The following is a 23,469-nucleotide window of genomic DNA, read 5'->3' as shown; positions in this document are numbered from 1 at the left end:
ATCCAAATATCTTTGTCCACAATCTCCTCTGGGAGTATTTATACATTTCATGTACAATCTTCCTACAATTTATTGCATAATTAGAGTTGTTATTTAGAGTCATATTAAGCTGGGATAATAGAAAAACTAAAATAAAACAATTAACTATTAAGAAAATAAATACATCCTTCAGCAATAAAACAAACACCTCTCCACTGTGAAATATTGTAAATATTAATTCAGTCATTTTATTTGTTGGCAAACAACTTTCACTGTTACAACAAATATTAGTTATGAGTTCATTCAGTTTAGAATGCATATGAAAAGAATAAATAATAATTTCATTGATATTGTAATAATAATAATATTGATGATATAACAATAAAAAAGGTCTCAGTGCCGATCGGATTCTTTTCCAATCTACATATTTGATCTGGTGAAAAATAAAAAAATAAAATCACAGGAATAAATATGCAGTTGATTCACTGGGAGGGGGTTAACAAGGGCTAGATGTGCAAGCTACAGAGGGAGTCTCAGTCTGAGAATGAGTAAACAGTAGTTTTTAAAGAACCCACCTTTTCAAGGTTGTTGCCATCTTCAAAACAACTCAATCTGATCCTTTACAAGGTTATTTTATATTGTTTACACATGCTGCACTCGGACTGCATGATTTTAAATCATGATTTCTCAGTCCACACACATTTATTCGTAAATCCAAGTGGGCTTGGACCAGGACGATTGTTTCAATCCACAACACCACTAGATTTTCTTGCCCACCTTGGCTAAACTTGTATGAGACTCCCTTGTTTCAGCCTGAGAACATTTTTGTCTATTTAATTAGATCCGACCAAACCATATCATTGCACTTCCAATACGCTGGAATTTCTGAACCTGATGCTCTTAGTAAACGCTGTAGAATGCTCACAACATTACACCTTCCCAGCATATTTGACAGCGATGGGATCCCATTCGAAACAGATGTCAATCACACAACAGTCAGTTCCTCAGAGTCTCTTGGATATGATCAACACAGTGAGAATTAAAATGACAAAATGTCGCATTTGGGGAAAAAGTGAGTGATACTTCCAAAGAGGAGAATTCAAACAGTGTATTTCTGGCTATAAAGAAGAGTGTGTATGTGTATATGTTGATTTGTGTGTGTGTGTGCTGAGCGGTAATAAGGGACAGTCTTTTGAAGAACCAGCACAGCATTATGGGATTGGTCTAGTCTACAAAAACACATACAAGGGGCAAAATATGTCAAAAACATGAAACGCATATGCTCATATGCAATATCAGGGATCTGTACATTTTGCATGGACGTCTGTTTCGTAATTAGTGACAATGATCTTGCAACGACTGAGATTATTACCGAAAAAACAAATGTAGGAAAAACGATGCGTCCTAAGTCTTAAATGCGTCTTTACGTTTGGAAACGAGACCAATGCTAAAGAAGAAGGAATGTGTGAGGCAGAGAACCATCGAGAAGTCTAGAGAATTGTAGGTAATGCAGTTCAATACAATAGAAGAGTTCAGAGTCTGGGTTGGTGGTCTCATTATCATACACAGTCATCTAAAATGGCAGCTAGTTTCCCGCAGTCTGTTTCCACGCGTTGCAGTAATCCACTATGAGCTTCGTGGAGAATCAGACAGCCATTGGACGATGGGCCTCGCAGAGACCTTTCTGGATGTTAAGGAGATCTATGCAAATGATCCAGGGAGGAAAAGTTTGTCCACTTTAATCTACATCCCCTCGTTGACTAGCGCGTCATGTCCACAAACAAAATCCGCGATCAGATCAGTTTCCAAGGAGATTCACGATAAAGTGTCCCTGCCTATGCTTTGTAGTCCTTGTCTTGGCGTAGGAGCGAGTTACTAGTTTTGCTTACTGGTTCTAACTGGAACAGGATTTTGGTGCGGATTGGTACAGGATACTTGTATTTACTGGAATCAGGGGCTATCTGGAATAAGTCTTTCTAGGGATCTATCAGTGCAGTAGGTAGTGTATCCCATGCCTTGTGCATTGTGTCACACACACACGCGCACACTCGGTGACAATGTGTGTGTGTCCGGTTCAGTGTCTATAGGCTCGTGACCAGCTGTGAGGGGTCTGGGGGCTGTTCTTCGGGAGACGAGTCTTCTTTCTCAGGCGGGGCGATGAACCCGTCGCTTCCCCCCCGACCCATCTGATAGTAGCTCTCCAGGTCCTGTATGTGGTTCCTGGAGCCCAGGTTGGGCATGCTTTTATAGTACACGTCATCGGTCTCCATGACGACCCCTTTGCCGTTGGCCAGCTGCAGCTCGCTTTCCTCTTCCTCCTCGCCATCGTCCTCCTCATCATCTTCGTCGTCATGGAGACCGTTGATGAGGTCATCAGTGCCGTGCGGGAGGTCGGTAAGAGTGGGCATGCTGGTATAGAGTGAGTCTCTGAGGGGGGAGTGCGTGTGCGTGCGGGGAGTGTGCGTGTGCGACGAGTGCGTGTGCGCGTCGTTGGGAAGCAACGGGAAGAAGCTCTCGCTGTTCTCCTGCGGCAGGCGCCGGTGGGCGGAGAACGTGTGTAAGGGGGCGTGGTTTTCCGGAGGGGCCGGTCTCGGTGGGAGGAGCGGTGCTTGCGACTCCTCTCGGATGAGCTCTAGGGTTAACCCGCCGCCGTCATCGTGCCGGTGAAACGCTCCAGGGTTATCCAGCACCATGACGTCATCCTTAGCGATGGAGGATGACCCCGCGACCCCTCCGTTGGCCAGGTTGTTGAGTTTATTGGTCAGGGTCCCCTGGTGAGCTTTTCCTTGCCGCTCCTGAGTGTTCAGGTAAGATGGAGCGTAGTTTGCTGTCAGCTCTTTCAGGATCTTTTTCTCCAGCGTTGTCGGCGGCTCGCTGCCACGGGAGCTGTAGGTAAGGTAATCACCTGCTGCCACACCGTAGCTGTTGCCATGGTTACCGTTAAGTGGCAGGGTATCCATGACGCTGGAGTCTCGTGCGTTGTTAAGAATTCCCTCTGGAAAACAGGAAAATAAATGCTTATGCTGACGAAATCTTAAATATTTCAAATAACCCCATTCTTAAATGAAAGTAAAATTGTACAGTACGCTTGGAAAAGCATTCTTGAATATATTGTTATATATTTTTATGATTGCTGGTAATTTAACTCAGTATACTTTATGAAAGATGCTATCAAATAGGATATTAACTTTACTCTTATCAAGAAACGGATGAATACGGGAGGGATGCAGATTTTACAGGCGAGCCAGGAGGAGAAAGGTAGAGATTAAAGAGGAGAGGAGCTAAGGAGAATATATTATAAAATGTGGAGCTGTTGTGAAAGTAAATGAATCATACTTGAATCTCTGTAGGAGGCTGCGGAGCCGCACGATAGGAGAAAGAGAGAAAGAGAGAGAATGATTACACATATAAATGCCCATGAAGCATGTCTACAGAGAACGAGAGTGAAGTATTCTGTTCAGACTGTAACAGCCATTAGTCACTCATGCTAACCTGCTGAGTTTAGGACATATTACAATTTCTGTCCAATTATTAAACGGAACCAACAAACACAAAAAAGCTAATTTAGCAGACACATTTGTAAGCAGAACATCACTGCCAAATCTCGATTGTCTATACAGTATTTAAAGCTTGTGTATATGTAAGTGTGTGTTTCATCTCTCTCGAAAGGTCAAACGAAAACGAAAAGCAACAGCAAACTGGCAGGACACCCAGTATGTTTTACGTACGTAAAGCAACACCCGCAGGTCATCTACTTTCATTTTTGTGACAGCACTTAGTAACGTTCTCGGTATCAACTGTTGGTGTGGTTGCAAATATAGTTATAGTTGCAGTTAATGTAATAATCATAATGTGAACGCCCCTTTAATAGCATTGTGTGAATGTTGAAATATGTCACATAAAGCTGCATATTGCCAGGTTTGACAACGACTCTTTTCTCACGTGTTTTGTTAATTATCGCAACACGTCGTGTCTGAATATGCCGACGTGCAAATGAGTTTGAGCGAGAACTCAAACTCAAGCGTCACGCCGTTTTATTGGTTACATTTTAGTACTTTGATCTCTACACAAAGCTACAGTATGGCTTCACAAGACCAGAAATACAGCACACAAGTCGTCTATTCTACTGTTATGGGACTTATATAAAGTTATGGGATTTATATAAAGTTGAATCTAATCTAATCTAATCTATATGGTGATTTTTGCAATTTTCCATTCACTTCATAATAGGATTTTAACACCCAGCATGTTTCCATTCACTGTTATCATATGGAATTCACTTTACTGTACAAAATAAAAAACGATTTGCTGAACATCAGTTGAGTTTTTCCTGGAGTCACAGTCTCATGTCTGTCAATATGTTCTGTATGTGTAAGGCAAACCTTGTGTGTTGAACATGTTGGCAGTGGGGTTATTGAACACGGCAGACTCTCCCAGCAATGTGTTATAAGGATTAGTGCCATGAGGACGTAAAAGAGCATTGGAGATGAGATGGTTAGCCATGGTACCTACAACATCCACACATAAAGTGAGAGAGAGAGGGAGAGATACAGGAGGTAGGAAGAGAAAGTCGAGGACAGAAGAGCAACAAAGAAACGGAAAAAAGGCGCACAATAAACAGTTAGCATGATGCAGGGGACCGTAAACTTGAGCTAATACAGCTTTAAACATCACAGCAGGGTTAGTCTGGGTGGACTGGAATCCTAAACCTCCCATGTGGATTGAAATATCAGCAGAGCTCAACAATGATGTTGTTTATGTTGGACAGCTGGTGGACATTGGACATTTCGTCCCGTCATGACCTGCGGGGGCGATTCGATTGGAAGTGTTTTTCCATGACTTTTACTCTGGAGGATCCAGTTCAGTTTTCAAAACTACTTTGGGGGCCGGGACGGTGCAGACCGAGAAGCTCAGAGGAGCAAATCATATTAGCATTTGGACGTAACAGAGGCAAGGCAGGCTTTGAGAATGAGCAGGACACGGACACACAAACACACACTCAGATGTCTAATCAATTTGGACCGTAAAATGAGTGTCAGCAAGGCCCAGAATATTCTGCAGTCTTCTTGAATAAACAAGCATGCACTATATATACACACTAGGGTTGGATCGAGCAAAATGTGGCTTTGGGGTGATTCCAGCAATGACAACTAATCAATCCTGTAAATAACGAATGGACTTGGACCACAGATGAAATTTTCATTATTGAAATCTTAATAATTTAATGTACATAATTCACAATGAATTATTCTTTTAAATGGCGTAGCAAAACTTCTCCCGCACTTACATATGTAGCAAATAGGTTTTCTCATTAATACTAGTCCAAAAATACAATATTTTAAACTTGTTGAACTTCACTCATAATTAATTCTGCAAATGATTGCATACGGAGAGTGCAAATGAGTTTCCTGTTGTTAAATATCCCATCTGGATTTGATTTAAAGATAAATCATAGAATAAAACAGTTCGGTTGAAACATTTGAATAAATGCGTGTAAGAAAAGGTATGTGCTTAACAGCATGTAAAATATGTAAAATTATAAAGTGTTTATCCTCAAATACGGGTCAACTCGTGGCTGAGTTTCTGTTCCACAGTTCTTATAGAAAATCCAGACAATCTGTTTTGTGTCTGTGCGTGTGCGTGTGTAAAACAGCTTCTCTTTGTGTCTGCACATGTTAAACCACTTAAAAAATCTTGTGTACGGTACATGCTTGCACACGCGTGTTTACCTCTATTGAGAGTTGCTGAGCTGTTCATATCAGCGGTGATGAAAGATGACTCTGACTGCTTCCTGACAGTGTCGTTCCACATCCTGCGAATACGACTCTGACAACACAAGAGGAAGAGGGGATTATGACTGGTTCAGTTTCTGACTGAAGCAAATACATTTTCCAAAGAGAGCAAACATGGAAATGGAGTGTAATATTGCTGTAACATAAAACAGTCTTGTACAATGTCACTGAACGTAACAAACATGCTATTTATACGCCTGCGAGCATATTTGCACAACAAAATATAATGTAGTAACCAAAATTATAAATATCTTGAAATATTTTTAATTGTATATTTAAAAGCAATATTATATATTATATTCAATTGCAATTGATATTTTCTCTGTTCTTTATTTCTGAATTTCTACATTTGATTTTTAACATACTGTAATGTACTGAATTCGAAATGTTTTACTTTACTTTCTAGATCCTTCTATCTTCAACTAATAGGACTAAATTAGATAGAAAACGTAATAGACAAATTGCGCCTGTTTTCAACGCTCTATGAGTAAGTTTCATTTTATTTTCAGTGATGAATACTGAGCTCATCGTCTACTTTCCTGTAGCTCAGTGGTTACATCATGGTGCTAGCAACGCCAATGTCAGAGGTTTGATCCTAGGGGATTGCGCATAGTCAGAAATAAATGTATATTACAATGCAATGTAAGTCGCTGTGGATAAGAGCGTCTGCCAAAAGAATAAATGTAAATGTAAAAAAATGCTGAATGTGAAATTAGGTAAGGCGACTCCATAGTCACCCGAGGACTATCAGTGAATGAGAGAACGCCAGAGCCAAGACCTTTTTGTGCAAAGAATTAACAAGCTGATGACTGCATTGACCGTTAACAGGTTCCCAGTCATTGACCTACAAAAATAATGGGAAATGGTTTTGGAGGATTGTCTGTGCGTTCAGGGCTGACCTGTGGATTTATGAGCTATCTAAAAAAAGCTCCCCACAGGTGTAACATTTTCACACGTAAACACATCCACACATTGGTTGGAATGTGATAAGTGGAGTCGCTCTTTTGAAGAGAAACCAAAGCGTGCGCATTCATGTTTATTTAGTGCAACAGATTCGACGGAGTTTCGAATTTTATATCAGTGTGCAAATTTTTTTTTATCGTAATAAGGGCTATATATTGTAGCTGTCCTTCTGAAAACTTTGGCTATCCAGATTGCTTTTTCAGGAAATGGAAAAAAACACTGTACTTTTTAAATGATTAAATACTGTGTTGTCAAGCACTTTTTACAACTTTTTACAACAGTTCGATATTTCCGAAACCCAGTGACAAACATAAAGGATGACTAACAATAATGATTCATGGCCAAAAATGCGGCATATGGACATTTGAGGTTCCAGAAGGACAGCAGCAATATGTAAAGTAAATACATAGTTGCTTTGGCACGTCATTGTGACCAAAACAAGATTCACACTGTGATTATAATAACAGCTTGGATTTTTGTGATATGCCACCTTTTCCAGTGTGGACTGGATGCCCTGATATAAAGAACTGTTATCGAATCAATTATTGTGTGCCATCGTGTTGGGGGGCTCCTGGTGTGTCAGGGGGTCCCTTGGTCACCACCGATATTGCTTGTGTGTGTTTTACCTGTGAGTTGGTGGAATAGCGTCCGGGTGTGCGAGCCGTGCTGGTCTTAGTTGAAGTAGAGATGGTTGATTCCACGCTCTTCCCGCTGCAACAGTGTGTCCGGAGACATCGTCCGTATTCCTTACGCACCTAAACACACATAACAAAGTGATTTGTTTGTAGGAAAATATGTGCAAATGATCAAGCTTATGTGCGCTTGAATGCAGGTCTGGGTATTCCTGCACAAGTGTGTGTGTCTGTCAAAGTTTTCAAGGACAAAAAGAAGGTCTCATATCATTTGTATGACTTCAGTGGTTCGCATGCTGGATGACCCTTGTCATGCTATAAACCCAATCAAGAAAAACACACAACCTTTCCCCTTCCACCCTTAGTCCGTTTTCAAACAACACGGCCCAAAACTTGATTGCTCGATCCAGAAAGCTAGACATAATAACAGTAATCACCAATATCAGCACAAAACTCCCAGTCGTCTCAGCAATAATATAGCTGTAATTGCTTTTTAATGTCGTTAACATGGATGCTATGTTATTGTTTGCGCAGCTGTTGAAAGCAAACTCAGTAAGATCAGCCAAATAAAATCCAACAGTTTTATTCCTCCGTCTGTACGGATGACTGCACATCCTTTTCCACAAAGACCTCAACCAAACAGGACTTACAGCCTTAGATTGAAATCACTGCTGTCTCCACAAATCACAAATAAGCCTAAATCAGTCTCTCGTTGTGTACGTAAAACAGCGTCTTGTGGGTTTTTGAGAAAAGTCGTATTGCATTAAGATACATTAGGTAGATATTCCAATATATAAGTTAAAAATAGATTAAATCATCGGCTAGAGCCATAGATGTTGCCCGTGTGCATTTCTATTTAATGCAAGCGAAACAAGATAAATTGGCGTCTCTGCTTGGAGGTTGGGTACTGGAATACATAATCAGATTCCACAGCCCAATCCAATCATTCCTTCCATCACTACATGGGAATTTTCACACATACACACATTATTTTACTTTAATCAATACCTGATTCCTTCTGCAGCCAGAATGCACTGGTTTAATGTGGATATGAGCACTTTCACGCTAAATGACTCTGGAAGGAATCCACCGGTTGGCCATCAGATAATTAAAAGGTTTCAAATCTATCATGAGCGAAATAAATCTGATGGGCCGGGGGTCTCTAATTGAGCATGCATGTGACAGAAGCCTTGATTCATGATATCATTACTAATGAGGGGGCAGTAAACCCTCTGCATAATGCCCAGGAAAGAGGTCATCTGAACCTGCGTGAGTTGTTTGCCTTATACCATCGAAATTCTAGTTTTTACGGATGGATTCGAATGGCTTCAAGCTTTTAGCTGTGTCTCTTTAACTTATTTTTTTAATATATTTTTTCCTTTAAATACAAAAAAAAATTCAATTATATAAATCAATTATTAATTTATTATTTTACAAATGCGATTGTTCAATTTAATTTTAATTGAAATGAGAATACATACTTTAAGTCTAAATAAAAATGCTCATAAAAAATTTACTTTAAAATCATATTTTATTTCATTAATTTATGTGTTTATATTTAATCTCTTAATCTCTTTTAATCTCTTAATCAATTTCAAAATAAAAGTTTGTGTCTGTGTGCAGTTTATATTTACATATATATATAAATATACAAACAAACATGTATATATATTTTTAAAATATGTGTAATACATAAATAATAACATAAATAATATTTAAATGAACATTTATACACATGTATGCATGTTCATTTCTATTCCTATAAATATACACACATGTGTATATATTATATAAATATAAACTTTTATTTTGGAATCGATTAACAGCCATTAAACAGTTAATGTGATTAATTTGTGATAGCAAGTCCAAATATTATCCAATTCTACAGTGAGCCACCATCATTACCATCACACAGAATATCAAAACGCAGTTTGAAGGTTGATCAAGCAATTCAGGGCCATAATTCCACCTCTATTCCAGCACATGTTATTAATGTTTTATGATAGTTATAGCACCCTTTGAAGAAGTTTCATCCTACAAAGTTCACAGTAGTCAAAGATGTCCCAAACTGCAGAATTACCCATATGTAGATTTGTACGTCTGTGAGCCCAGTGTACCTTCTTCTGCAGGATGCAGTGGAATATGAAGATAAACATTCCTTGCAGCGAGTTGAAGATGGTGAAGAGATATGCCATGATCACTGTGCTCTCATTGATGTACATGAGCCCGAACGCCCAGGTCAATCCCAGCAGACACAGCAAAGCAATGGCACCTATAACCCATGATCTGAGAAAGACAGAAGAGCGCATAACTCACTGACACACATTTCTATTAATGGCCTCCGCCAGTTCATGTCATCCTAAGTCTATTAAAATGTTGCCATTTATGAGCTTGTATCTGTTTCCTTAGTTCAACAATAGTCGGAACATAAACTGTCTCTAAAAGGTATTCTTCTACAGCAGTCAAATGTCACACTGGCTCCAGTCATAACGTCTGGTAGTCTGCACTTAGCACTCAGACTCGCACCCATTTAGTGATGTCATTTACTCTTAGGGTCATTCACACACACACACACACACACACACACACTAATGCCTAGATTTAGACTCACACATATTCAGCCTAAAACCCATTTATACTGTGAACTGCTCTAATGTGACAGGCTAATGTTTGGCACTGAAGCAAGATAATTGGAGAGAATGAGAGAGAGACATACAGACAGAGAGACAGGGTGAGAGACAGACAGTAAATCTTGAGAGGACGATAATTATAGACAGACAATAAATAAGTATTATTGTTCCCATCAGAGACAATAATATTCATGACGGAAAGACTGACAGACGGACAGCAATATTGATTGTGGACACACACTAATAAAGATTTATAATTACATTGTTGATTTGTAAGATTAAAGTTGCAATCAGATTTACATTCAGACTCAATCAAACGGTGGAGGAGCTACACGTTTAAACACTCCAATCAGAATGCGGGATTCAAAGAACTGGCACTCTGATTGGTTGGAGACCCTTACCAGTGACTATCCATTACAAGGCAAGCCTCAACAGAATGCTGAAATGGGAAACAGAAAAAAGGATGGAAAAACCAAAGAAAACAGACCGATGAGGCTGATGAATGATTCATAAGCATTACAAATAAACTCATAAGACTGATAAGATGAAACACACAAAGCACTAAGATGGGGGTGATGACGATGGCCGTGAAACATGGTTGGACTTTCCCAGTCGACAAAACTGTACATACATGAGGATTCATGTGACAATACGACTACATCTGTCTCACAAAGTGAGAGCTGCATGAGGTGGGCGTGGCTAAGCTCTCACTGGCCAATCATTTCACGGGAGCTAAAATAGTCTATTCTGTGCACGGCAGCTTTAGGTCTCTGAATCGGATTTGTGCTGAGGATACAATTCTGGCTGGGCCAGACTTTCTAACTTTAACTTTAGACGAATGTCGGGTTTATTAAATCGGCCATCTTGTGTTCTGTGCTGGGAAAGTAATTTATTTCGCCGCATTAAAACAGTCTTTCACTGATTCGATGACAAAGAGAGAAATAGAATCAAGGTCGAGGTTAGATAACAGCGCTGGTACTTTGTAACTATGTTGCGATGATAGATTGTTCGAAACAACTATGCGCTATAGTTCTTATGAGGCATATGAGGGTGCTCGGTTACCATCGACAACGTTATCTGAAATCATGCAAGTGCCCGATAAAAGCAGAAATAAGGACATATTTGTTTTTATCACCATATGGATATACAGTATGTTTTTCATATATTTATTTTGGTGTTGGTATTAGCTTATGTATTAGACTTTTTTGAAACAAAGTTATTCATCGTACTTCCTATGAATCTCATGCTAGTGATGTCAGTGCATCTCTCTAAACTCCACCTGTGAGACTGTGCCAATATAACAATCCACGCAGAACGCTAGAATTACAGCAGAAATTGTGCATTTGGGTCACAGATTTCGACAGTGACTCTTCGGCATGTGTTCTGCACATCAAATAGAATAATCAATTACTAAAATATGCTAACTAACCTGGATTCACTGTGTGCCAATGGGCTGCAGTGAATAGATGAGGCATGCTACACGCTGTGTACAGCACACTTTCTAAAGCGCCACACTCCTGGCTGTGTTTCAATGCATCCTGATGTGCCAGCCCCATTCACCTCGGCTCTCTCAGATACGATGCAGAATTGATTCGAATAAACAGCACAGGGAACGTCACTTAAGTAAAGTTTTTTGTTATTTAAACATGCCCGGTTCGATCCCGTAGGAACTTAAGGATCAAGGAGAAAGTGACAGCAGGAAAACACTTTATACAATTTCTGAGTTTAGACAGGCACTAGGCCTTTCTTGTCATTTTGAACACCTCTGAGAAATGGTCAGGTATTAAAGGACAATTACGTGTTTAGAGAAAATGAAGACAGCCGCAGCACCAGCGGGAAATCAACAAAGCGCACACACATCACAACACAGCCTTACTTGATGTTGTCGAGGCAACCGGAGTCAGGTTTGAGAATTGCAGTGTGGTGAAACATCTTATAGAGCGCGATGCCCAGGAAAATAACATTCAGCTGCAAGACAGCAAAGCATTGATTATAAATTAATACATTAACTGTTTAAAGGGATAGTTCAACCTAAAATGAAAATGATGTCCTCATTCAAACATCATCTTGTCATTTAAACCTGTATGACTATTAAAAGAATGACACAAAAGAAGATATTTGGAACCCATTCATTTCTATTGTATGGACACAAAACCCATGCAAGTCAAGGGGTACTGCCATTGTTCCGTTACCAACATTCTTCAAAATATCTTCTGCAACGGAAAGAAAGTCATACGGGTTTGAAATGACAAGAGGGTGAGTAAATGATGACAGAATTTGTTTTACAATGTGAACTATTCCTTTAAAGCTACAAATCAGGGTTTTCACACATTTTAACCACTGAATTTCAGTGCACTTTACAGTCATTTATGATTATTACACACACCTTTACAAAAACAAAAATGATGTGTTTCCATACATTTTCAATTATATTAATTTCAAAATAACAATCAAATTTCAACAGACGTGACACAACAAGGCAACGGATGATGCCAGATGTTGTCGCTTGCTAAGTTACTGTGCCGTTGTGGTGGATAGCCCCGACCACATTGATACTCATTTAACCAAAATCCCACTCCTCACGTAAACATCAAACATGGACGAGAAGAAATTGATTGTGAAGGCTGGATACTGGATATTGACAAATCTCACAAACTCCACAAGGAAGCCAAAGCAAACCTGGGGTCTGAAGAAGAATCACAAGAGCTACATTCTGAGTTTTACATTCTACAGTCAAGCACGAAGAACTTTCCACATTTCTGTGGTGCAGTTTTTGCTGCATTTCATTGCTTTCAGTTAGGACATACTGTAAATAGTTTGTTGCTTAAATCTTGTGATTCAACTTTCTGGGTCCCTATTACAATAATGTAATTCCTTTATACATCCATATTTTCAATGACCACGAGAACCCTGATAAAATCTCAAACACATACAATACATAATAAAGCAAACAGACAGTCTACACACGCTAGGGTGGGGGAGTTGGAGGGGTTCAGACCGTCTTGTGAGGTGATTGTAACTTTAACTTAATTGGGAAAATGCTCTCGACAGCCCATTATCTGAACCTTCCCCCGTGTGCAAGTGTGTGTGATAGTGGGAATTGGTTTTGCTGTATCATTCTCTGAACCTTTTGTGTGTGTGTTTCTATGAGGTAAACTTACCATGATGATGAGAGTAGCAGGCCCAATAAAACTCCAGATGAAGTATGTATCTAACCTTAGCCAACACCTGCACAGCGAGAGAGCGAGAGAAAGAGAGAGGGTGGGGAGAGATTCTGAATGAAAATTACCTTCCAATTAAGATCAAAGTAATATCTGTTCAGGTTCTAGAAGGGACATTCACACTTTTTGTTCTGATGTTTGGATCTTCATATTCAAGAAGTGCTCAATGCCAACGGTACATACAAAACCTCAAGGGGTGATTGACAGTCCAGAGCTGAATTATTAAACTCTTCATCTCTGCTTTGCTGAAATCACCTCTACAGCCCAGCAGGGATGAAAGCATCCCTGTTCAAGTGTGTGTATGTGTGTGTGTGTATTCCAAGCCACCAACACAGGCAGGCATGCTTCCTCTTTAAAGAACAGATACCATATGATAGATATTGCAGAAACCAAATAGGATTATAAATATTTCAGGAATTTCAATTCATGTGCACTGGGATTAGGCGGCGCAGACAAGCTCTTTGTTCTATATTTTAGCTCTTAACAGGGTGGCAATATTTCCACCAACATCTGCCATGACAACATCTTATACCCGATCTCTGTGGTTTTCCATCTAGACGCGCGGGAACGTTTTGAGAAGTGAGGAGGACATTACGGCACGGGTCTCTGATCATATGCCAAAAATAGGTGGCACGACATTTCAAAAATCTCTCCCTGGCATAATGATTCCCACGCCTTTGTTTTCATCCCCACGGCCGGCTCAGGTTAACAGGCTTCACGCTGAAATAGCGTTCCTCCTCCTTCCATACTATTCTTGTTTTTAAATGAGTGTGACCTATTTCTGTGGTCTGCTGAGACTGTCTGCTTGAGTGACCACCATTTATTCGAATGCCACGTTCAGCATCTCATCTTTAAATGATGATTTTTGCTGAAATATTTATTTTGAGAGAACATCCCTCACGGCTGCGTCTGGCCACTAACTGCAGTAACACCAGCTGAATAGTTTTCTTTATGAATATGAATTAGGGCAATTTTATCCGTTTCAGAACTCCTGAACGCAGAGACGGTTTTCAGTGCCACAATCTGATGTGTAAGGCACTTGCCCAACATTTTCCTTGATTGGCACTTTGTGGTTTCCTGAACTTCCTGACCAGATATTTGAACAAGAAAGGTTTGATTAATGATGCCAAAACAGCCCATAAGAAGAATACGTCACAAAAGAGATCTCTTTAATATCTGAAACGTTAATCTTAGACAGCAATGACGTTAAATAGAAAGCAAACAGCGACGTATCTCGCTTAAGCTTTTCCTCGTGGTGCCCCATGTGTTCCAGAAATAATGTTTTGCCCTTAAAATCAGAGACTTCAATCAGAACTATAATATTTCTTTCTTTCAAGAACGAACGATTTAGGATCTGCTATGCGTTTTCATTTCAAAGCGCTATACTCGATTTGTGACTATTTTTAAAGCTCCTCATGAGTTTAAGAAGAAACCTCTAAGACAAAGATTGCAATAAAACATAGGAACGTCATTAAGTCTAGCTATAAAACATCTAAAAATACAATCTTCCATCAGAGTCTATGCAGTCAACATCATACATTCAAAACGTTTTTGTAGCTATCAAACAGAGCCGCATGTGTTTGGTATATTTGTAGTTCGCATGTCTTCGATTTGCTTCATATTTGGCTCGTTTAAAGGAATAATTACATGCGATTTAAGTCGAGTTATTTGTGGTCATAAAGTTATGTGCCACAGAGCAGATGTGTTTTAACCAAAGCCACTTTTAGGGCACTAATTGCCGAGCCATTCGCCCCGGAGCGTTCCCGGTGTGAAACGTCACGCTCAAGGGCACAATGCTAATAGAGCAGGTCTATGATCTCACTCTCCATTTCCTGTGTCACTAATTCCTGAGATTGAACCTGCAATCTTCTTTTAACGGCCATAATCCCTATTCACTAGGCACTGCTGTTCAAAAGAAGGTAAACTGGGCCTTCGATTTGACTTCCATGGAACTAAGCCAATGTAAATGGCTAAATTGGAAGCAGACAGAAACAACACAGATCATAGTGTGGTTTAACAAAATGGCTGATAATTGGCAATTATGAGATTATGGTCATTGGCTGATTAACAGAAGTGTTACGCCTCTTCCTGAAATATGTTTTAACAACTCTGAGAATGGAAAATAAATGATTTCCGTGTGAAAATGTTAACAAATACTGTGCTGTATATTTGTGTAAATCTTTGCAATTTTGGTCAACATCTTATTTGCTGACATTAAATTGCATTATGTGTGTGTAAAATTTGAAGGACCCATCTGGGTTTCTAGATTATTCTCGCTTTCTAGATTTTGCATGTTTTGGACCAGTGTGTGAAAACATTCCTAGGCAGGTTGGGCAAGAACTTACATTTCAACCATCTTACATGTGTTCATTGAAGAGCCTTTTTGTCTAAATGGTTCCTAAGAGAACCTTTAACATTCGAAGAACCGTTGTGTTTCACAAAAGGTTCTTTGTGGCGAAGAAAGGTTATTCATATCATGAAAAGGTAAGAAGGAGATGGTTTAAAGAATCTTTGACTGAATGGTTCACAAAAATGGCTCAACTATGGCATGGCTGTGAAGAACATTTTAAGCATCTTCATTTTTAAGAGTGCATGTACAGTACATTTCTCTCCACATTGCAAACTTAAGCATTTGGTTATATGTGATGTTTTGCACATGCAAATTCTTCAAATTTAAACAAGATTTTAAAGTATTATTTAGAACAGGTTGAAAGTTGCATTAATGAACCGTACATTTTTTGGGCATCTATTATATACTTACACTCGTTCGGTTCCATAGCTACGGTAGTCCACGGCAGCGGACACAGCCACTATAACAGCCGGTACCCCGTAACCCGTCAGATAGAAGTACTTGGTGCGCGAGTATTCGCTCTCGAACACCTCCACCAGCATGATATACAGCTGCACGCCTTCCAGAAACATCCACGTAAAGGCGGCCAAAAAGAAGAAATGCAGGAGGGCGGCAAACACGGCACATACGATCTGTAACAGAGACACACACGCTGTACGTTATCTGTGTGATCTGTGACTCGCTGCTTTGAGTATTACCTGTCTGTTCTGTTATCACTTCAAATATTTCCCAAAGGATTTCTAGCATTTTATCTTTCTCATTTTCCATTTGTCTTTTACTTTTATTCTCCTCCTCCCTCACTCTTTTTTCTCTCTGAGGACACAATGAGGTTTTTGTTATTAATGGGAGGTCAAAGACCCACTCCATTTCTGTAATTAACAAGAGTCAGGTGCCCAACTATACGTCTTCAGGAATTGTGTCTGTGTGCTCTGTAATAAATCCAAGTCCTTCAAGTGAGTATATATGGGTATTTTTGTGTGTATCTTGGCCTGCTCATGGGTATGTGCGCGAGTCGTACCGGCTGGTCGGCGCGGTTGATGCCAGTGAGAAAGAGGGTTTCGGCGATGAACAGCGAGATGCAGAGGTTCTTGTGGATGGTGTTTCTGTCGCTTTGGAGGCCGCGGAAAAAACAGAAGGTGAAGATGCAGATGAGCAGGCAGACCAGAGACAGAAGGATCCCCACCCATGTTATGACATCCAGAAGCAGCTCGTGCACCTGGTCTGCTTTCTGAAAGAGAGAGAGAAAGAAACAGAATGAGATGATTACAGTGTCTTATGCTGTGCTGTAGGGAAGACAAATTTTTTAAGATACATTTAAGCACCTGCCACATTCAGTAATGAAGTGCCTCACTGGTGGAGCCAAAACGCAATCTGTGGCCCTTTTTTTGCTTGTTCCGCATTGATTTGGGGGGGAAATCTGAAGAACGGATTTTTGCATGGCAAAATGTGATAAACAGAGCTGACAGCTCTACGCCCTTAGCGGAAAGTGTTCTCAAATTAGTCAAAATATTTAAAGAAACGGTTTGCCCCAAAATTTCCCTAACCTTTCCTCACAACACGAGGGTGCAAAAGCACCATAAAACCACACTCCTCATGTGCTGCATTCCATCTACTTAAACTCAGTTATGAAACATTAAAGTTGGGCATGGCTATTATAAAATTCTTCTCGTAGCTTAAAAACTCAAGGTATGTGTAGATCTAATGTTGGAACTGACCATTCGGTCGATTGGCAGTTTCAGAAATGTACACCCCTTTGGCTTTGACAACATTCTCTGTACATTAAATGTGTGCAGTCAAGCCTCAATCTACACACTAAAGTGTTGTATTAATCATTCATGTACAGTACGCAACATCCATTAAGGGTGTGAGTCTCTGTGTGCGTGTGTGTGTGTGTGTGTGTGTATGTTTAAGGTCAATTCTCTTCTCTGCACACAAAATTCACATTTATGTATTTCATGACCTTTATATTTTCTGCATTAATAATTTCTGGTCTACTGTTCACATGTAAACGTCATTACACATAAATTCATGTACAGTATGTTAGGTTAACTGTTTATCTGGGATTTCCACAGCTGTTCAAAACATTCACGAGAGCCTGCTGTGTGTGTGTGTGTGTGTGTGTAATAACAGTGTCCTCTCTGAGATAACATACTGTACATAAAACATGCTTAACGCTCAAGGCAAAAGCTGAATGGCTTAGGGGGATCTGTGAGGTCTCTCTCAGTGGTACATGACGTAAACTACTGCAGTTGAAAATGCTGAAAATGGGTTTGGCTGTAACTCAGAAGCCAGCTGTAAAGAGAATTCCACCCTCAGTAGAATTATTACAGCAGTTTCTCCTGCGAGGAGCATATAGAACTAAATTCAATGACCGCCAATTCACCAGGCATTGCAAATCAACTTGTGTTTTCATTGGACACAGAATTGTATCCCTAAATTATAGTGTTTTGCAACATAATTTAACATCTTAACCGGTTTCCCATCACTTTAAAGGTATGGTTAAAGTAGTATGGTTAGTTAACAATCAAAATCATTTTTGTTGTTTTGTTATTATTTTGTTAGCCATCAAATTACTTACAGTAAGAGTTGTAGGCCTACAGGCTATTTTATGTTCTAGGTGGAAATTTAAGTATTGCTTTGACTGTTTTTTAAGATCGCTTGATAGCTCCTTTTATAATGCTAAATAACTTAAATAACACCACAATTTGGTCGATTTTCATTGGTTCTCATGTTTTGGTACTTGGTGTTTTGGGGTACCCCAAGTAAGGGTTAAAGTTAGACTTTGTGCCATTAGTTTACTTCTTTAGTTTAAGTATATTTGGCCTATACTTGTACCTAATCTTTTGATTGAGATGCATACGCATGTATACTTCTTAGTATACTTGCCATGTAGTACAAGCCTTGTACTTGTGTTTATTATTTTGCTTGAGTGGCAAATACATTTTTCACCAAGTTTGTGGTGCTCTTCTTATTATTCTTTTTTTTTCTGGACAAAACTTCGGTACATAACTTGTCCTGCACAGTGCAGGATTTATCCTTTATAGGTCTATGGCAAACAGTGCAGAAGGAAAATTGAGCGGATTACTGAGGAGAGGCGTGCTATGAGTTTTATACGTGATTGTGCATATGATGTTCGTCTGGCAGGAAAAAAATCCCATAGACAGGATCTTTGTGAAGCTATCGAGCCATATCCTAGCAATCATTTAGAGCACCCTAGCAACCACCTTGCAACACCTTTGCAATGATACAGAACCCCTTAGCAACACTATAGCAACCAACTTGAGACACTTAACCCACCGAGTGCCAAGTTTCCTTTTCACAGAGTGCCGTGACCTTTCCAACATACAGAGTACGTGAACTCGTGGGCGCGCTACATGGAGGCACTCCGAGGCGGAGCATGCCATATATTTATGTTTAAAAAGTATATAATTTTTCTATTTTATTAGAAAATGACGAATAGTTTCGCTAGACAACACCCTTATTCATCAGCTGGTGTCGTGTAGAGCCTTTTGAAGCTGTGAGGAAACTGAAATTTGGACCTTAACCAACAGCCCCCCCGTTTAAGTGCATTATATGGATAAGAACCCAGGAAACCTTTCCTCAAAAGCCTCAATTTGTTTTCAACCGAAGAAATAAACACACAGACAGATTGTATGACGTGAGTGAATTATTATGAAATTAGAATTTTATGGTGAACGACTCCTTTAAAGAAAACCTACAAGTATACTTGCAGTATAAAAACTACTTAAATAATAGTTTACTGGGAGTAAACTTCAAAGTGTACTTTTATAGATTAAATGTGCTAAAAGTATTGAACTTGTAATTTATCAGTATACCAACAAGATTTGGGAGTAGGGTTGCAGTACAAATGAAATGATCTTAATTGTCCCAAGCGGAATTCAAATAGTACACTTTCAAGTATACTTGATATTAGTATACCTACTACATAAATACACTGAACTTAACTTATAGTTTAAAAATGAACTTCGAGCATAATTTTATTATGATAAGGGTTAACAAGAAAGGCTGTCTGTTATTTTCCATTTAGATTTATAAGATGCAACAATTGCTTAATAAACTCAAAACATTACTTATTTCCGACAAACGCATCGTTTTACTTAAGAAGATATGAACCTCCTGCATGATGGATAGAGGCATTACAAAGCTACAGTAAGTCACATACATCTACGATGGAATGATTGTGAGTAAATAAAGGGGTAATTTTCATTTTCCATTGAACTATTCCTTTAAATTCATCTTTGGATAGCACACTGTTATTGAGTTATAGTATTAGATTTACCTTAACCTCCACGTGGGCCATGAGCACTGCAAAGTTGGTGAGGTGTGTACAGGAGCACGTGGTGTGTGTGCGGTTTGTTCCCAGTAGCCTGCAGTCCTGAGTGGACCAGTATCCTGTCATGGTGCGTTTGGAGTAACTCCAGAAGGAGCAGTTTGGATTGAAGTTCTCCCCTGACTGCTGGAATAAGAGCATAGTATTATAAACTCTATTAGAGTGATGCATGTACACTCACACAGAAAAAAAAAAGATGTCAAACGGCACCATTAAATGATTTTAAAATCAAATTTGGATTTAAAAATGTAATGACATGGTTTCAATAATTAGTTAAAAACATGAAGCAGATTTACATAGTTGGTAGAAACTTGAAGGCTACATGCCACCATATTTATTTAATTTGTTAATATTCAATACATTTTTCAATTTGTCAACAAGGGCGTCTTTAATAGCACATTCGTTCTTGCTTGAGTATTAAAATATCTGGTATTGAAAAGAATCACAAAATTTGACTGGTTTTGACTACTGAAAATTGTGTACCGTGACAAACCCAGCGCAATTCCTTAGAAAAAAAACTATTTTGAGTGGGTCAGACATTATAAAAGGGTTAGTCCCTTGACCAAGCCAAGTTACATAATTTTACATTCAATTAAATATTTTTATTGAACTTAAAATGAGAGTGAAAAGTTGCAAATCTTTATAATACCTGAATGTGTTTGACAGTGAACACCACAGGTTCAGACAGGTACACCTTGTTGCTGTCTTTATTAATGGCTGCAGTAATGACAGGTGAGTTGACTATTAGGGAATAATTGGGATAGGCCGTGTCACTGCCCAGCCTCACGCTAGCGTTCTCTGTGGATAGGTACTGGCCCAGGTTCTTATAGAGGACCAGCGCCATGCGAATCTCACCTGCAGAACAGGAATGGGTCAACACAGAAGACAGGTCAGCCTTTAAAGTGCTAAAGACACTTCAGAGACAGAGGCGGGCGGACATTGAGAGATTACCGTTGCGTCCTTGTTGTTTGAGAGTGTTTGCTGAGAGATGGATGGAGTTGCCGGTTAGTCCAGATTGAGGGAAGCTCAGATCAGCCAGACTGCCATCTGTACTTAGACGTGCCACCTCGAGCTCTGCAAAATATAGATGTGCCCACAATAAGACGCTGCCCCCTATCACACTGGAGTGGAATTACGCCTGTCCCATAAGCATGAAGCAGTCATACATCATATTTGCTTCAATTCTCGTTCATGTTCTATATAATATTATTGGCATGCGCTACTGATGGCAGTAAAACAACCATTTCAAGTTATATAAAGAGTTGTAATCTTTGAGACACTACATACATCAAATCTGGAAATATTAAAACACATTCCTCAATATAATATATTTAAGAATAAATAAATAAATGTTTTTTCACTCTCTTGACAAACAAATTAAAGAAAAATTACATGAAAGGTAACAAAAGAATCAGAGCTTGTTTATAAACCCATAAATATATGAAACATAATTTATAATCTTTTCATTGCACATTGTATGTGCTTAAGACGTAGCATTGTGAACGATGCTTATTTATAGGTGTGAGATGAAAGACACCTTGGGCCGGCTAAACAGCTTTATAAATTCACTTTGAGACATGAAAACGCATGTATGCGTGATATATCACCTCAGCGTGTTATGTCTGTGGTTCCCTGGGGAAAGGTGATGAGTTATACAACAGGACTGTTATGAAGTTATACATCCTTAAATCATATCCGAATCTGTGTGTGTGAGCACATGTCTGTGAGTTTTATTAAAATCTTTTCCTTCATATCTGCGGGTGGTCTCCAGGCCTAGCTACAGACAGGTCTGCAATATAAAGCACGGAAAAATACGGCTGTGCGCTCATGTGTCCATTTAATGAAATACAGATTGCGGCTACATTCAAAGCAGATAAAAACCTTATTAAAGACAAATTATTTACACCCTTCTGACCGTATTTAAGGCATGATCGTTTCCTGTGATCATTAAAGTAATTTATTTACAAACTACATTACACCATAGCTACGCAATCGTCAAACTGATGGTCCTGAGATGCCGTCTAATTATCATAGTCAGATGGTGCAAATTTCATATGTACAGTAGGTCTCGATGTGACGTACTTGAACATATTGTACAATTCATTGTAAATACTAATATACTGACTAACTAAAGTCTGAGTTGTGACAGATGTGATTTCAAGATGAATGCTCCATGGATTACCGGTTAGAAAGTAGTAAACAATGCCAGTATACAATACATACATCACCAGATGCTCATATGAGAACAGACAAACACACACACACACACACACACACACACACACACAACCTCAAGGAATAAACTCGCATCCCCAAGGGTAATGATCAGAGGGATGCAGGGTGTGTAAGATGCGAGTGAAAAATAGAGGAAAATCCATAAGGAACACTACGGCCCAGTTATATAAAACACTTCAAGCCGATATGGAGCCTTCAAAGCAGACACACACACGCACATATAGACTGCAGGGGTGCTCACACTGTGCTAACCTAATTAGCTGAAGCTTCACAGACAACCCCACACGGAAACACACAATTTCAAACCAGAGAAGTTATTTTGATCTCTCCACTGGTTTTCCCTCTTAAAGAGATTAGCTTTATATGTAGACAGCGTCTTTTGTCACCTTAATATGCCAATATCCACATTCTGTCTTGAAAAAGCTATTTTTAACATCTCTGCTCTGTAAACACTTTAGTCAACACCTTCATTTAACAAGGATAGCTCATAGCATAAAGAGAGATGTAAAAACGAAGGGAAGGAAAGAGAGAGAGAGAGAGAGAGAGAGAGAGAGAGAGAGAGAGTGAGAAAGACTGTGGGAAGGGAAATTTCTCATTTGAATAAACTGATAATGGTGGGAGATTTCATCTGTGAGATTAAGATTAGCTTTCGGCTAAGATTTGAGATTGAAGATCAAAACGGAGAATATAATGATAAAGAAAGAAACATTTTTTACTGAAAGGTTTCTATATGCAAAATAGGATTTTCTATGAAGTTCTGCATTTTCATTTCTTGATTAAGTGTTACGTAAAAGACTTAAAACATCAAATACGTTCGCTTGCATAAGAGTTATTGGTTTATTCTGTGTCAGCGTAGTTTGGTTTATTATTTTAATGTTTATTCAACATGTTAGCCTAGCGGTTGGAGATTAGCAAGACCCTCAGGTTCAACTCGTTTGTTTATTTTGATAATAAACGAAGCAAATTTGAGACTAAATCTCAAATTTACTGATTCACATGCGTTCCATTAAGTACAGAAAAAGCAGCTTTGACCTTTTGATGGATTTTGGGTTATACGGAAGTCACAATATTTGCTACACCTCCGGGCAGCTATTTACATCACAGCAAGTCAACAAGCAGATATTTCTATATTCGCTAACAAAAATCTGAATTAAATAGCATAAATCCGATAAAAAATTTAAACTGAGAAAAAAAAATCACCTTGTTGATCATTGCATTCCCAGCCCTTCTTTGTAATGGCATTGCGGCATATCATCTTGTTAAAATGATAGTTCACCCAAAAATTTTAATTCTCTCACCATTTACTTACCCTTGTG

The 23,469-nt window shown here is 39.1% G+C and overlaps 1 protein-coding gene across 1 annotated transcript in view; it reads right to left on the bottom strand.

Moving 5' to 3' along the window:
* Nucleotides 1–205: 205 nt before the first annotated feature.
* Nucleotides 206–23,469, bottom strand: part of adgrl3.1 (adhesion G protein-coupled receptor L3.1) — an 85,535-nt gene continuing 62,271 nt past the window's right edge. The window contains exons 12-24 of the mRNA XM_079462861.1: nt 20,870–20,992; nt 20,568–20,773; nt 19,868–20,044; nt 16,586–16,795; nt 15,979–16,199; nt 13,158–13,224; nt 11,873–11,964; nt 9,484–9,652; nt 7,361–7,489; nt 5,709–5,805; nt 4,362–4,487; nt 3,316–3,333; nt 206–2,974 (exon numbers count right to left, since the gene is read on the bottom strand). Coding sequence (XP_079318987.1) covers nt 2,061–2,974; nt 3,316–3,333; nt 4,362–4,487; nt 5,709–5,805; nt 7,361–7,489; nt 9,484–9,652; nt 11,873–11,964; nt 13,158–13,224; nt 15,979–16,199; nt 16,586–16,795; nt 19,868–20,044; nt 20,568–20,773; nt 20,870–20,992 — 2,549 coding nt within the window. The 3' untranslated portion in view covers nt 206–2,060. The remainder of the gene's footprint in view (nt 2,975–3,315; nt 3,334–4,361; nt 4,488–5,708; nt 5,806–7,360; nt 7,490–9,483; nt 9,653–11,872; nt 11,965–13,157; nt 13,225–15,978; nt 16,200–16,585; nt 16,796–19,867; nt 20,045–20,567; nt 20,774–20,869; nt 20,993–23,469) is intronic.

The sequence above is a fragment of the Barbatula barbatula genome, assembly GCF_947034865.1.
Source record: "Barbatula barbatula genome assembly, chromosome: 8".
Lineage (NCBI taxonomy): Eukaryota > Metazoa > Chordata > Actinopteri > Cypriniformes > Nemacheilidae > Barbatula > Barbatula barbatula.
The sequence above is the reverse complement of the archived record's forward strand: the minus strand, read 5'-3'. Positions and strand labels throughout refer to the sequence as shown.